The sequence below is a fragment of the Apus apus genome, chromosome 3 (genome assembly GCF_020740795.1).
Source record: "Apus apus isolate bApuApu2 chromosome 3, bApuApu2.pri.cur, whole genome shotgun sequence".
In the NCBI taxonomy this organism is placed as follows: domain Eukaryota; kingdom Metazoa; phylum Chordata; class Aves; order Apodiformes; family Apodidae; genus Apus; species Apus apus.
In genome coordinates, this window is record NC_067284.1 from 38,429,835 (window position 1) to 38,446,755 (window position 16,921).

At 41.2% G+C, this 16,921-nt stretch overlaps 1 protein-coding gene across 6 annotated transcripts in view; it reads right to left on the reverse strand.

Annotated features, from left to right (window-relative positions):
* Nucleotides 1–16,921, reverse strand: part of LOC127383404 (tumor protein D53 homolog) — a 145,007-nt gene that overhangs the window by 44,771 nt on the left and 83,315 nt on the right. Inside the window, exon 1 of one of the 6 annotated variants that reach the window (XM_051616300.1) lies at nt 11,541–11,607. The exons of 4 other annotated variants lie outside the window; for them this stretch is intronic. In XM_051616300.1, coding sequence (XP_051472260.1) covers nt 11,541–11,559 — 19 coding nt within the window. In that variant the 5' untranslated portion in view covers nt 11,560–11,607. Of the gene's footprint in view, nt 1–253; nt 308–11,540; nt 11,608–16,921 lie in introns of those variants that run through there. One more of the 6 variants, XM_051616301.1, reaches the window with a different exon arrangement.

A 16,921-nucleotide genomic window follows, 5' to 3' on the forward strand; every position in this document is an offset into this window, starting at 1 on the left:
CTTCCAAACAAAACTATTCCCTTCAATGTCCAGAAACGCAAGGCAAGATCTATATTTTACCCAATAGCTAGCTCTCTTTGTATAAAATAATAATAACCCTGCCTGCCTGGGGAAGACAAGGGCAACATTGCTTTCTAAGTTGTAGCTATGGAAATACAAAGCAATTGTTGTGAAATGTAACAATTTAAAGACAGCAGATGCTGCTTCTGTATTATGTCAATACTGAAAGTAATGACAGTATTGTACCACTTACTATGCATTCTATTGATCATTCTACACAATCTTCTGTGAGGTCAAGGGTAAGAAAAAGATGCCACAACTGGAAGGGTTATCATCTCTTCTTTCTTTAGGCAGAAAAGAAAAAAAAACAAATGAAGTCATGATGGAATAATAGGGCAAGAGAAAGTGGGTGACACTGAGTCACAAAAAAGACTTGTTCTCTACAGATAAGGTACTCTAGAAATTGTAACAGACTGCATAAGACAAATGAAGGAAAAAAGCATGATTAATAGACTAGAGAAAAAGTGATGCAGAGGAAGATAAGAGCTATGACATGGAAATGCTGACAGTCAGAGGTGGAAGTTGTCAGTCACATTTCTTAAACCCACCCTTTCACACTAAAAATACAAGAGAGTGCGTTTTTCTAATCTCAGAATAGAAAGGCACCTTGGGTCCCATCCTTAGCTGGTAGAAGTGACTGCAACCTCATCAACTTTATGGTTAAGCTCACACATCTGCTTCAGTGAATCAAAATCTCAGAAACTTTAATAATCTTGTCCTAAGAACAGATCAGTTAATTGTACTTTTCCAAAGCCAGGTACAAAAGAATATCACTAGATAGCAATCTAACTGCAGTATAACTAAACTCACAAGCTTCTTCAATTAACTTACAGCAAAGTATCTGTGCTGCAAGAAGTGATAAAATTCTATTTTTTAGTTAAGAAATAAATTCTTCAAGTAGCTATGATTTCTGTCCTTTACATCACAAAACACATAACTAACAAGATCTTTCTAAGTCTAATTTAAAAGTGAGCAAAATCTTGGTGCAGCCAGCAGGCTTCTTGCTTTGCCCATACCCCCATCCTCCTATCTCACCATGTGATGTGGATGTGTCACTTTGGATCCTGTAAACTTACTAGGAAAAATACACTGGAAACAATTATAACAGATTATTTATTTTCTTCAGGCTCAAATTTGTTATTCCCATTGCTTTAATACAGACTAAATGTCTCCAAATTGTTACATATACTAAAATACACATTTAGGAATGCCGAGAGAGAAGGGACAAATTATTCTCCCCTATATCTGCTCAATCTCTCACCTTGGGACAGTAAAAATTACAGTTTTTCAGGATCAGGACTCTCTTTTTGTATCGTGTTTTGCACAAAACATCCATGATCTGTGACTAAGTTTTGTAGGCAGCATAATTATAAATTAACACCAAGAAAGCACTTGCTAAGTTGGAATAAAGACAGAGTTCCTGTCCCCAGAGTCTTTCTTAAGTGTTAGACTATGTAGGAGCTCATGGCCACCAAGAAGCAGTGAATCAACATGCTCATCAGAACAGGCATGCCTTGTGCCCTTCCTCCCCTCCATTTTTAAGCACCACCTGCTTCAGTTTGCAATACGCCTTAACCCCATCATAATTCAGACTAGCCACTTTGCACCAGTACATTTTTGTCTTCTTAAGGGGGGGTTATTTGCCAGTGTAGACTTCCTCTAGTCTTCCTTATCTTGGATGCATCTACCTGCAACACAATCACATTTCCATTTAGAACCAATAAAAATAAAGCTCATTTATACAAACATTATTTGAAAACAATCCATTTTACCAGAGACAAAAGCCACATATTCCCTTGTATGGCCTCTTAGGTTAAGATAACACAAGCATTTATTTATTAAAATAAATACTCCAAATATATTGAAAAGCAGCTCTAATTTGTGCCACCTTGCTTCTTGCAAATGCACTGCCTTATAGCTGGGCAGTCACTGCTATGGTGGATTGCTCTGATACATCTGGAATTTGGAGTCAGGGTAACACCAGTTTTCTGGACCCAGGCCTCATGAAATACATCACAATCAGAATACCATCATCTAGCCAGACCTGTCAACACAGTTTGTTTTTTACCAGCACCCTGAACTGTGAAATGAGGTATTTATTATTCTGCTCTTAATGCTAAGCTCCACATCAAGGTTTTCAGAGTTTTGGCATCATTGATTTTGTGGCTTTGCCCACTCCATGTTGTGTAGCATGCCAGTACAAGGAAATCTATTTGCTTAGTGAGGCTGTGGGTGGAGACATCTGGGGTTTAGGGCCCTAGAGAAGTTCCCACAGAAACAGGTTTCTTGGCCTTTTCTTCTGTTGGGTAGGGTTTGAAGACAGCAGGCATGACTCTGCAGGTGGCCCAAGTTACACAGACGACCACACTGCAGGAGGAAGGCTGTCAGACAGGGAGACAGAGACTGGCACTTCCAGCCACAGCATACAGTCCCAGTCTTTGAGGTTCCTGATTTATCCTCAAATACCATCCAAAATGGCAACCCTCACAGGCAGAGTGTGATTTTTTTCCCTCCTTGAACATGAACAGGGAAGATAAGTGCTAAAACAAAGAGGGTCAGCTCCTCTGACAGCTGCTCTGGACAGAAGTGATGTGTCCAGAGAAGGAACAGGTTAAGAGAAGGAAGGGGGTATCTAAGCACATGACATGAGTTGCTACCCCCTCAAGGTTGCATTTGATCACACTCAATGACAAGAACAACATCCAAACCTGTACCCTACAGTCTGCCATCACACCTATTCTAACTTTAATACTTTAGGAAGGTCGAGAGAAGACACAAGACAATCCTTGTCTTCTCTTTGCTCTTCTACTACCTTACGTATTAAAACTTTTTTGAAGATGTTGCAGGATGGACATAGCACAATGTACTTTTCCAAACTAAACCACTAAACCAATGCTTGCATCTCTGCTAGTAACTTCAATTCATGTCTTCATCCCTAGTAAGTTAAATAAAGTTTAAATCTTATTGTTAAAATCTTATTCTTTCTTACCTTTCCCCTGGTTTTGATCAGTATGTGCACCATGCAACTGTGACCAGAATACAACTCCTCCCCTTTCAGGACATGTTTATGCTTCTTATTTCTGTGCAGAGCTGGACACAACTGAGCAGCCTTTTAATTCTGGATCTAGATCTCAATCTAGTTTCTGCCTTTGAACCTCTCTTAACTGGGTAATGACAAACTATTGTCATTACATACTCTTCTGAATTCCTTGTGCTTAATACCAATCTGTGCTTCTCTACTTTTTGAAGCAGTTTAAAGCCAAAAGAGGAGACTTTATTTTTTTCCTTTACCTGTAGCATTTTGCTTCCAGTTTCCTGACAATATCTTTTATTTAACTCTGCAAAGATCTTATTTAAATCTTCAAAACTACATTGTGATTCAGTTTACAGGAATGACATTATTCAGCTGTCTTTTTTTTTTTTAAAATCAGTTTAAAATTGCTCCTTCTTTACCATCATCTCTTCTTTGCTATCAAAGCTTCTACACCATCTGACCCACAACACAACTGAAGGATTTATCCTTGCAAGACCTCGTGGCTTCATTGGCTCCTCAGTATTCTCATATGCACATAACAGTGCACAGCACTGGTTACATAGTTTAATTACATAGCAAACATAATTCTCCCTGATTATGACTTTGATTCCTTCCTCCCACAATAATAAGTTAATAGCTGCCATCTGCCTATTAAAATACTTTGAGCAGAAGATAATCTTCTGTTCCTGGCATAATTGGCCTTGTAACTTTGTAATGTACCTACATTTTACTTGTCTCTAAGGAAAATCTGGTTGTGTTTAAATACAACTATCTCTGATCACTTCTTAATAAAAATTTAGCATGTACAAACCCAGCGGAGAAAGAATATAAAGCATCTGAGGCCTCCAGAATATATTCTAACTAAACACATTTGCTCCAAATACTTCTCTAAAAATCTGCCTTCATCTCCTAGAATGACCCATTTGAGATCTACTCAATGGAGTTAAGAACATTTTAATTAAAGTGCAAAACATAGAAAGAGGAATCAGATAATCACCTAAATGTCTGAGCCAACATCAGCCTGACAATTTATTACTAAATCCACCTAAAGCACAGTGAAAAAAATATTCCAAGGGAGCTGTGCAAAAATATTTTAAAGCTTTTTAAGATGGTTACGAGCAACCTTTTAGTAACCACAAACTTGTGCCATGTCAGTTCCATCCAGGTGGCAAGGCAATTTCCTGGTAAGGAAACTGGTGGAAAGACACCTGAACCAACAGATGAACGCAGAAAAACCCAGCTCTTTAGTGAAGAGGCAAACATGGGAAGCATCAGCACTCTTCAGCCACTATCTATAAACACTTACATAATATAAATCATACAGCCTTTTAAATCTGTACCATACATAGTTTTTAATCAAGCTTTCCCTACTTTACTAACAATTTATAAATTAGTAACTTTAATTATTAGGCACTTATTAAATACACCTTTAAAGTGTGTACAGAAACTAAAGAGAGATAACTTATGTATTTGGATGGCAAAAAAAGGAATACGGTTTCACAAGTTAAAGCAAAACCCAGACAGAAATTAGGCAGCACAAGTTGAAACAAAAAAAACAAACCAAAATAAAACCAACAAAACACAAAAACCCAGGAATAATGGTTTTCAAGAGAAAAAAATACTTTAGGCAGGATCTGCTCCTTTGGAGTGTGGAAAAGCAAATAACTTCACCAACCAGCCAATAAAAGTAGCCCTTTCAGCAAGAAAGCACATGAAAATAAACTGCACTACTGATACAAATATATTTTGCACACTTTTCACTGGGAAAACTAACACCATATCTGTAGACACTTTATACTTTCATGAATAACAAAAATTTTTCAGACTAATTTTGTGTCTCTCTTTGTCAAAAGTACCACTAGAGCTCTAATTCCTATGTTATAATAAATGCTGAATATTACATTTGCACTATGAGGAATCTGGTGCTGTTAAAAGTATTTTAAATTCTATTACATGATAAAGACGTTAAAGGCTATTTTTGTGTTTAGGACTGCAAAGCTGAAAAGTGACTGCTTTCCATTACACATTTTAAGTACTTTCATTAGTTTGAAATGCTTTACTGACTAGGTTCTTGGTGGACAGCAAGGGTAAAAGCACGCTAAGGTAAATTAGCGGTGTCAGAGGGACAACTTTACAAAAAAGAAGCCCCAGGAGACCAACAAAAAACCCAGAAGCAAGCTTTTTGCTTTTTTTTTTTTTTTTTTTCTGACAGCCCTCCCTGCTTCAGAAGGAACTGATCAATGTATAGCGTCACCTTCTGTTTTCTTGAAGTGACACAAAGCATTAGACCTTCTGATCTTTATACCCACTTCTCCTTCAGTGACTAGAAATGCAAAGAGGTAAAAATGGCCTAAGAACTGAATCCTTGACTACATGATCTCCAAGCACCTGCTGGACAGCAGTGTAATAATAGAAGCTATTGTATCTGGCCACAGGATACACACACCTAATTGTTACATTTTCTAATTTTGGTAAACCTGTCTTCCTGAGTTTTACTGCTGTGTTGCTCTTATGTGGTTGTTGTAAAAGTCCTGGCTTTCATCTGTGAAAATGACATGTCTTTCAGCAACCAGCCTTACATAAGGAAACTTCATGACAGCCTGTGTGAAAGGAATACCAAGACTCCTAATATTTTATGTGACTGTTTGCAGTGGGAACTTTGACTGCTTGGGGATCCCATAGTGGATCCTTCACCTTACCGTGCCATTAAAACCATGCCACTAATACAAATACAATACCTTTTTACTGTAATAAGTGGAAAATAATAAAAAAGTTCAGGAAATCTTGCACAGAAGTAATTACAGAGAACAGTCTTTTAGAAACCCTTTTTATTATCCAGAGAGTTTAAGTTCTACAAACACAGAAAAAGTAAAATGTGCCAAGGAGGAAAGGGAAAATGGAAGACCTAGTGTAAGACTTTTATTGTCATGGTAAGATGGTACTTGAGGCAGCATCACTTCATGCATGTCATGTTCTTGCATTTCTTTACACTTTCAGATAAGAATATTTACAGAAAGATCCTCACTGCTGACATTCTACTTCTTTTTACAAAGCAGAGAAGGAATGAAAGACAGCAGAAGAGAAAGGGGATTTAGCACTAAAGTGCAATGCAAACACTTACTAAATGTCTGTATCTTTTACAGTTATCCACCTGCAACAGTTACCCACACCACAGATGCAGAAGTGTAATTATGATAGCCTAGTTAGCAGCTGTAATATGATTTTGATCCACAGATCTCAAATATATCTACCTCTCGTTTTGGAGAAGGTCAGGGTGACATCTAGTATTAGAATCCAGATTTGTTGGTCCTCTCTCACCATTTCTCATACACAAGTTTAGAGAATGCAGCAGCCAAAATGCATGGTTTAGGGAGCAGCAATATGACTACAGTAGACTACATCTCTAATATTTGGCATTGCAACTGTGCATTTCTATGAGAGACAAAAAAAAACAGAGAAAACTAGCCTGCTCAGAGCCCATACTTAACCCAAGAGGTATTTTCTCATTAGTAAGAAGGATCTAATTTTACCCTTAAAACACCTACTGAAACAAGGGCTGACTACAGTTTTTCTAAACTCAAATTCCATGATTATGCTAAAAGAAGCTACTAAACATTATCTACTTTTCGAAATATGGCCACACAGAACATATTTCAACCTCTCTGCAATCTTCTATCAAGCTTGTGCCATATCCTTGACCTTCAAGAAGCACAAGGCCCAAGCTAAGCACCCCAAAAGCTCCATGCATTTCTGTACTGTACAAGTTAGTGAGGCACATCAGAGCAGCATCAGCTGACTCATTTTTTCACTAGTACACCTGAGAACACTGACAAGAGAGCAAACTCAGACTATACTTGTGCTGCCCCGCAGTGGGACTCACACCAGCAATCCTGGGAAAATCAGATGATCCAGAAGAAAAATAAAGCAAGAATTTAAAAAAATGTTTTAGGGCTTGCTGTGTTTGTTAGTGTGTGTTCTGCATTTTATATCTTCACAGAATCAGTTACAATGGCTCATAAGTCTGGCTCTAGATTTAACAGAGGTATCTCTTTTATATTTCTTTTCCAAAATCTACTATATTCTATTCTCAGTTCTCATGCATAGCATGAAATGATTCAGATTACCTCAGCCTCAGCAAACTGAATTTCATCCTGTGACATATGTCATAAAGCTGAAAGCAGTACAAGTTCAGAAGGGCAAACCAGAAGCACTGCATTTGATTTCAGACGTTTATTTGCTTAAAATCTGATCTACCTGATAACTCATTCCATGCATACATTTTTCCTCCTTTTAGTATACAAAGGATGAAAGAGCAATTATCTCAAGCTTTGGGCCCTCTTGCTAAATATTTAAGAATCTTATAACAAACTACAACCCTTCCATTTTCACTTGACCTCATCTTCATGTGATCTTACTAACATGGCAGCTGAGACTTCCATCATGCAGTCAAATATGCAGATTATTGGTGGCTGGTTCAGTTACCCCAACGTCCTCCTAACCCTTTGCCAAGTCCTTGCTTCTGCTTTCCATAGCAGGGCCATGGTGAGCTCTGGAGGGCAGTAAAGAGACAGCACAGCCGCCTGGGTAATGAGAGCAAATCCTGAAGCCTCAGAAGCATGTTAGGGGCCAGGCACTTTTCTTGCAAGCATAGGTAGGGAATGTAAAAGCAGTTATTGCAATGGAAGAAATTAGCACTGCTACTGGGCAAGAAAACTAAGGTTCCCCTTGCCTCATCCTTCCTATTTTCTCACATGTATGGACACTGACCAACCTGTGTGCTGAGGGACTTTCCCAGCCAGAGGGATTTTCTTCTCATAGAACTGTTACACTAAATCAGCCCCAAACCGCTAGTTTTACTCTGCCCTCAGGGGAAAGGTGAACACAGAACACACAAAACAAAACAGTAAGTGCTCCTTGGTAAAGCCACTGACCCCAAAAACGAGGCCAGGGAAGGTGCTGCCCTGTCCAGCAAGGCTGCGCTTTGGTGAAATGGCCACAGAAGTACACCCCCATGTGTTCCTTATCATCACGTTCCCACAGTGAAACTGACTCTCCATCCAGATTCCTCTCTGCATAAGTAACCACATGAGCAATTAGCAAGGGGAAAGAGGAAGAGAGAATGCTGACCAAGCTGCCAGTGTTCTCTTTTAGCAAGTCTTGTACACCACATCACAGGTAACACCAGACCTCCTCTCCACTGCCTCCCACCATGGGAGACCTCAAACCACCTGCCTGTGGTGAAATGACAGGTGCCACTGCCAAAAGGAGAGGGCCACTGGGCTAACGCTTCAACTTCTAATAATTTTCTTCTGGTCATAAGCTCCAGTCAAATGGCACTTGCCCAAGTTTCTCTGCAACCTCACGTGTCAGATGCAACTGGCCTGAAGATCACAGCTGCACAGGGCAGAGCAAAGCAGTGCGGTGCTGCAGGCCTACGAGACACAGGCCTCAAGGAGGAGTCAGAGTCTGACATTGGAACTAACCACAGCTCACCACAAAACCTTACAGGTGTGTGCATAGCCACAGCAAGCTAATATGGCTACAATGCAGAACTAGCAGAGGATGCAGAACATCTATAAGAACTGCTAGGAAAGAGAAATGCCTCAAAAACCCTTTCAGAGGCTAGAAGTGCAAGAAGCTGGCAAGTTATCAGTGCAAGGAGTAGAACAGTAACTTCATTTCAGTCCATGAAATCTCTTTACTGCTTTAAGATCAAGATCAGAGCATGTAACTTTCAGTCTTTTGGGGCATGGGCAGACTTTATGCTGTGCCTTGAAACACACAGAAATTCTTGATGTTAGCTGTGACCCCTCTGCAGTACCTTGGTACAGTTACATGATATGATACTTTTTTTGGTCAACAGTTGCATTAAGATTTACCAAGTTGATTCACGCTGCTATGTAAAAATGCTGACAAAAATATTTTTTCACTTTGAAGGATTCTACATTTTATACTTGCATGTGTGTAGTTTTTTAAGATGAAATTGATCCATTCAGGCATAACCTCCCTTCAGGACAATATAAAATAGCACAATAACCACAATTACATAGAAAATTCCTTTTGAAGAAAATCTTTAAAGTGTTAACCATGAGAAATTTGCCAGTGCTTTCAAATTTATAACTTTTACTTTGCCTTTTCAATTGGAATGCAATGCCCCAGCAGAGCACACTGGAACAGACCATTCAGGATTCATTTTTCCGTGGGCAGCTAAAGGTTCCTTAGAGGCAATTCATAAACTCATTAAAATGTATACACATTTTTCCTGCTGCTTAAGCAGATACTTGAAGTGGTGGGCTGTTTTGTTTTTTTATTTCAAAGCAAACTGCTACAGTACTGTTAGTAATCTCCCATAACAATGTTCTGCAAATTGCATAGTGGGGTTGAAAAATTCAGATTTCTGGCAAGTGTTTAGATATACTGAACTGAAATCAACTGCATTAGACACATGCAGGTTAAATTCTTTTTGCCAGCAAGGCTCCATAAGCATAGTAGCATGTGCTGAAGTAAGTCTAGAAAGAAAGAGGGGAATTTTGGAACAAAGGTTTACCAGCATGCAAATACCTACCACAAAATACCTAGCTTATTGCTAAGTGTATCAAAGAAGGATAGTTTTTAAATAATGGGAGACTGTTCTGAGAAGCTGTAGACACAAAAACATGCAGGTGAGAAACAGAAGCAAAAAGTAACTTTATAGATTTTATCTCTAATTAGACAAAATTAAGCAATGCAGAATGCTTTGATATTGTCTCACCAGCCAATAGTTATTAATCCAGAAGAAAAAAATATTTAGGACCCGTGGCAGTAACAGAGTTGCTGATGAAAACATACATTAGCAAAACACACTTATTGGCTTGAATCTTTAACATGTACTAAATTAACTCATCGTACTCGTCTGGGAAGGAAAAAATTCACATGCACATAAACCACTACCTGGCTAATTAGAATCAGATACCATTTGCAGTTCTACAGAACAAGAAATTATCAAATTATCAAATCCCATATGAAGTTTCTATTTAAATAACAGGAGCTCCCACTATAGTATTTGTACAGATATATTTGGAAAATTAGTTTAAGTAATAGTCTTCTAACGAACTTCTAAAGATCCTGGGAACTGAGCCACAGCTCTGTTTTACTTTGCCAATCCGCTTCAGTCATGTATCCCCTTCAGGATAGCCCACAGCCTGTCTGGCAAAAGCACACTGTTTCTCCTTCATGAGTATCATGAACTCAAGCTGCCCACTGCATTCCCTTACATACAACTGTATTTGCCATCAAGATTTGTCCCCTTTACGTGTATTTGTTTAATAATAGTTTTCAGCTATTCTGGAAGGCTATTTTGTCAGTTCCTTTCCATGAGGATGTGTCTCCTCCTTATTTCATCTCCCTGTTTCATAGATGACATAAAATGGTTTCTAAATACTCTGCTGTCACAGAAATATTTGTACGACCTGCTGAGTACTGTTGACTCGCAGACATGTGTGGTGAAGACACAAGGTTCTTCAGAAAATATAAGCAATAACATCAAGGTGAGCAAGATCTGTACATGCTAAATACCCAAACGTCACCTAAATCTTGTACCGAAAGTTTCTTCTATTCTTTGGGGCCAATTAACTTTACCCAAAGAGATACATGAATAGCTCATTTAATCATAACTGTTGCAATAAAAAAAAAAGTTAACTTCAAACTAACGAAAACCGTGTTTGCAAAACTACACAAATGCTTCGGTACATCCAATTTTAAGCCGATCTCGGCGGAGAGCTCTGCAGGACGTCCCGACCGAGCCGTACTGGTTGGTCCCTGCTACTGGAGCCGCCCCTCCGGTACCCGCTGCCTTCCCGGAGCAGGGCTGCGGCTCGGGAAGGGGCTGGCACGGTCCTGCCGCGCCCCCCGGGGGAAGGGGCTGAGTCGGACCGGTTAGCGACCTGGGGCGCTCTGCCTCTGCCGGGCAGGCAGGACATCCCCCCACAAAACTACTCCAAGCAACCCACCAGAACCCCGAACCTTCACCGAGATTAATTTAACGCGAAGGTGTAACCCAGCTACTTGATCGCGAAACGCTTAAAGCCGGCAGAAGGGAAGGACGGAGGTCTCCACCCCAACCTTGCAGTGAAATAAGAAAAGCCGAAGGGAGCCCAGTGGGGATGGGCGCAGGGCGAGGACAGGGCACAGCCGGGCAGGGCTGCCCCGGCCCGGGACACGCCGCGCTCCCCGGCGGAGCCCGAGCCCATGGGGTGCCGGGCAGCCCCTCACGGGCACCCAAACCGCGCTCCTCCGGCCGGCGAGGCGGGCGGTACCCCGGGCCGCCGTACCCCGGGCTCTCCCCGCCGCGGGGAACAGCCCCTCTCGGGCTCGGCGCTTACCCGGGGCGGGGAGGGCGGAGCGGCAGCCCCCGGCGGCAGAAGCGACGGGACCCTGAGCCGTAGGGCTCCGTCGCGGCGAGACTCACCCTGTGCCTGCGGCTCCATGGCGGCGGGGCTCTGCCGTCCGCCGCCCCGCGCAGCCCCGCGGCTCTGCAGGCGCTGAGATGCCGGCGCCGGGCTGGGCTGGGCCGGGCTGTGCGGGGCCGGGCCGGGCTGGGCTCATCTGCCGCCGCGGCTGCCCGCCCCCGCGGGCTGCGGGCGGGGCGGGCGGCGCCCCCTGCCGGCCAGGCGCAGGTAGGGGCGGTGCCGCTCACCTGCGGCCTCCCTGGCCGCAGGCGGGGGTGAGCGGGACCCCTGGGGCAATGAGCCCGGGGTGGGGAGATGACCGCGAGGAAGAGTCCTTCGGGGGGCAGGGAGCTGCTGCTTGCTCCCCCTTGGGGAGACGGGCCTCTCCATGCGGCCTCCTGGGGACGGGCTGAGCCTTGCGTGCCTGGAAACTCCGCTGGGTAAGGTCGCATCTGCTGTGGTTGCAAATAAGGGCACCGTGCCTGCCAGGGAGGTGTGAGGCAGGGGAATTCTGCTCAGTGCCCTTCCCCAGCCCGCTGACTGACTGTGCGGTCTCCTGCTTCTTTCAATAGGAAATTCCAAGATACTGGTGCAGAGGCAAGAGTACAGGCAAAACTTCCAGCTCAAGGGTCAAAAGTAGCAAAGGCAGGAGGTGCTATCTCCCCACAGAGACCTCAGTGTCCCAGGGGCAAACCATGTGTTGGGGACCCTCTCCTGCAGTCCAGTGGTGCCTCTGCCCCACTCACCTGGACCAACACCTCAGCTCCAAATCTGTCCCTGGCCGGGTTCCTCAGCCACATGGTTATTCTTCACCATCTCCCCTGCGCCTGCCTCAGGCCATGGAAGTCCTCCGCCAAGGGAAGGCACCCAGGGTTTGTCCCCAGGGAGTGGGTCTAGGACAACTCTCCACTGCCAATGCTCCACAAGACATTTCATTGCTGGGACAACTCTCCACCAGGTAAGTTGCTGCCAGGACATCTCTATGCCAGGACAACGCTACAGCAGGACAGCCCTCACCAAGGACAACTCTCCACAGATTGGCAGATGCGGTCCCTGTGGAGGGCTGTCCCAGTGTAGAGGTGTCCCAATGGTAAGTTGTCACATGGAGAGCTGGGAGTGGAGAGTTGTCCCTTCCCAGCAGGGAGCCCCTGGGAGCCCCAGGGTGCTGGCAGAAGCAGGCAAACAAGTGTACGTGGGCAGTGGTGTGAAGATAAGTCAGGTGCCTGAACCGAACTATTCTTTTCTATTAACATCCTGTATCCTATTCACTAGAAGCCGGGGTGACAATATGTAATTCATAGTGCAGTACAGTTTTACTCTAAGTTTTGCTCATGCCAATGTAACTTCCACACTTCATTATCTGTCCATGCTGACTTCACCTGCAGAAGGGTCCAGATGACTCATTTTAGCAGTGCTGCATTTACCATGGCTGATTATCTGTGTATTTGTTGATCACACAGCATATCTAATTTGTGTCTATGATACTACTGAATGCTTTCCAGGACACACTGAGGACACGTAGCTTCCCAACGCCTGTAATATTAAAGCAAGAGAGTGAAGACAGATGAAGGAAGTATGGGACAATTGTTTGTGAGTTGAAGAAAAACAAATCCAAAATAAAATGATTATGCAGTGAGATTAAAGATAAAAGAACATTTACAGGTGGAAAAAAGTTATTTTCTTTAAAGTATTGTAGAACATAGCAAAGTGTTTAATTATCCATCAACTTTGCTTTTCTAACAAATTAGAAAATTAATGCCAAGGCAGCTTTAATTTGTATATATCTAAAGAAGTTTTGTTTTAATATGTGCATGCTGATGGTTTTGAGTATTAATTACTGTAAAACATGAATTATCATCATTTTTTCTAGGCAAGCCTCTCTTCACTGTGATTTGACATCTCCTTAGGCTGGAATTTATCACTTACAAAAGCAGAACGGAGGTTGTCAGAAGAATGAATGCCTGTACTCATATTATTTCAAATAAAGAGACATCCTACCATGACAAGATCTGAGCTCAGAAAAGGTAGCAACTTCTACGTGAAAAAGCCCCAAATCCAAGCCCAGCCACAAATGCATGAAACAGCTGAGAAATTTCTCTCAATGTGTGAAACTACCAGTATAATCGGAAAATTACTTTTCTGCAAATATAGGCAGAAGTTTTTAAAACAGCCTAGAGCAGTTTCTGTGAAGCATAATGAACACTGAGCACCCAATTTACTTACCAGGCTACAACAATATTAACAACCATGTTTATGTAGAAGCATAATTTACAATTCTTACAGAGGCATATGCTGTTCAAATCACTGAACAACAGAAAACTTTGCCAGATTCTTAGATGCTGTGTTTGCTTTATTCTTTACATTTACATGTATTACTTACTTTTCCACACCAGAAATGTACTCTTCTGTAAAGAAAATCCAAACAGTGTTTTACCTAACAAGTACTGGCAAACAACAAAACTAGTTCTACATTTAAGAGATCCATAAGTATCTTCAGGGAAACAAACCTGTTGTAATGTGTTCATCTCATGGCATGTTACACAGGAAAAATAAAAACAGTAATTTATGAGGTAATGCTCTTCAGTAACATAGAGGCAATCAGCATTTTAAAGGTAAATACTATTAGAAAATTAATATCCTATTGAAATTATGTAAATCAGTTGTAAAATAACAGATTGATTTTCTGCCTACAGAACAGCAGGACCCATTTTTGTATTGTTCTACATGCATCACTTGATTTGTTGAGATTTCTCACTGAATTTGCCTTGTGAGAGATTTTGATCCACTTTTCTGTCTGAAGACATTGACATAATTCAGGCTTCGTTTTCTGTCTCGGAAGGTCTCAATCAAATTGTAGCAGCTTAGTTGTTGCCTCAGAAAGGTCACAGTCTCTTCCACCATGCTGAAATTAAAGACAGCTGGGTTTTGTTTGTTTTTTTAAGGGGTAAGAAGGAATAAAACAAAAGCCAAATTATTCAAGTTTTGAAACGTGTTACTGTATGCTTCAGGTTACACCATTTTCACAGTGCAACAGTTAAAAAGCACCAATGAATTTATTATGTTTATGGTATTACACTGATGGGTTTTTGTTCTCCAACACAAAAATGACAGCATTCAATCTAGTGCCAGACTTCAGAGGATCTCTCTGTGCTTGTTGAGAGTCACTACATGCAGATGAAGACAGGACTCTGCATGATGTTGAGTTTCCTAAATTCTTAACTACATTTCCATAAAAAATAATGAGGAAAAACTGTCCTGAATAATTCACGTAAGTGCAAATCGTGAAATGCCAGTGGAAATTGTTGGTTCTTCACGCTGAATTGAGGGAACTGGGGTTGTTTAGGGAACCGGGGTTGTTTAGTTTGGAGAAGAGAAGGCTGAGGAGAGACCTCCTTGCCCTCTACAACCACCTGAAAGGAGGTTATAGGGAGGTAGGTGTTGGCCTCTTTTCCCAAGTAAATAATGACAGAACCAGAGGAAATGGCCTGAAGTTGTGGCAGGGGAGGTTCAGATCAGGTATTAGGAAGAATTTCTGTACTGAAAGAGTGGTCAGGCACTGGAACAGCCTGTCCAGGGAGGTGGTGGAGTCACCATCCTTGGATCTATTCAAGAAACATGTAGATGTATCACTTCAGGGCATGTGCTAGTGGTCGAGGTTGTGGGGCGTTTTGTGGGTTTTTTTGATGGAGTGTATGTGGTTCTCTTTGCTTGTTTGGTTTGGGTTTTTTTTGTACTGGTGGTTGGACTCTGTGATTTCAGAAGTCCTTACCAACCATGATGATTCTGTAGTACTGAAAAAATAAATGCTTGTTTAGTAGAATAAACTGCAGCATACACATACATGCATTTTGTAAGAAAAACAGCAGGCACAATACTCTAATTGTTACAGAAGAACCCCAAAAGAAATATCACTAATCAGGATGTGCCTAAGTTATTAATGTAATCTTAAATTGTTAAGTATAGATGCCTTAAACACACTTTAGTTACTCTATCAATAAAAAAAAAAATAAATTGAAGATAAAATTCAGAACTAGAAGAGAGTAAGTAACTTAGCCAATGAAAACCAGTTATCATTTATCCCATACTTTCAATTTCTTGCAATATTTGCTTGTTGCGAATGTTTAAAGGCACTAAAATAAATTGTCTTTAAAAACACGTCAAATTAAAAGAAAAATAGCATTACTTAATCTAGTAATAGAAATATTTGGTTCTGCAGCTGCTACCTACTCAGTTATCATAAAATTCTGTTTGCAACTCTTGGTATATCCTTAGGCTGTGCCATTGTTTATACGTTTTTATTTCCAATGGAGTTCTAGTTTTCTACATAGCTGATAAATCTTCAAAAGATGAGATATTAATTAGGTATTACTGGTACTTCGAATAGGTGAGTACAGGTCCTCTCTTTATGTTCAATAATGGCAGGTAAAAATATAAAGCCAAACCATTTTCCATTTTGGGGAGCAAAAATGGAGAAGAGGAAATACATCTAGAATGCCTGTTTTGAAAGAGGAGTTGATTTTGTTAATGGGAAAACGCAGCTCAGGGAAACCAAGTAACTTCACCATGGTTAAATTGAAAGGCTGCACGAAGCAGGCTCTTAATACTAATCACTGATCAAATTTTTATGTTCGTTTCAGGGATGGGTTGGTGTCACAGGCAAAACAGTCTCAACTCAGTGACTTTCAGTTAATCGAATGTATTGCCAATTAACATTAAATTTTAACTTCTGATTCGAGTATTGAGGAAAAAAAAAAAAAACCCTCTCATGAGGATAACTAGACAAACATTTAAGGAAACATATTTCCTCCCCTTTCCCCAGACTCATCTGACACCACACATTACACTCCTTGGTGAAGCAGTGAGTGGTGCAGGAGGTTGGGATCAAAGCACAATCGTTTCTTCCTGCGACTCAGAATCACAGAATGACAGAATCATCAGAGTTGGAAAAGACCTCTAAGATCACTAAGTCCAACTGTTCACCCAGGAGAAAAAAACAAACAAACAAACAAAAACCCAATGAAAAGGTCTAAGGACTAAAAAACAACGTGTTTTCTGACAGGCTGTGAGGATGCATGGTATGTACTAGGTACAAGCAAAATCATATGGAATGCATTCTAAATATACTTATTTTACTTTTATGTGAGTTGTAGAACCTGAAACTGGATATCATGCCAGGCCTGCTGCAGAAGACAGCAATTCTAACCAATAAAAAGACCTGAAGAAGTTGCTTTTTAGAGATATAATCTGATTTTGAAATCTTACATTTATTTTTTTTTTTCAGCAGATTTTACTGATTGTTCTAATAGTTCTAAAACTACTTTCCAAATTATCTTAATGTTCTGAGGAGAAAATATTTGAATTGTTTCTTTTTTTCCCCACCATGAAATGTTTTTTCACCAGC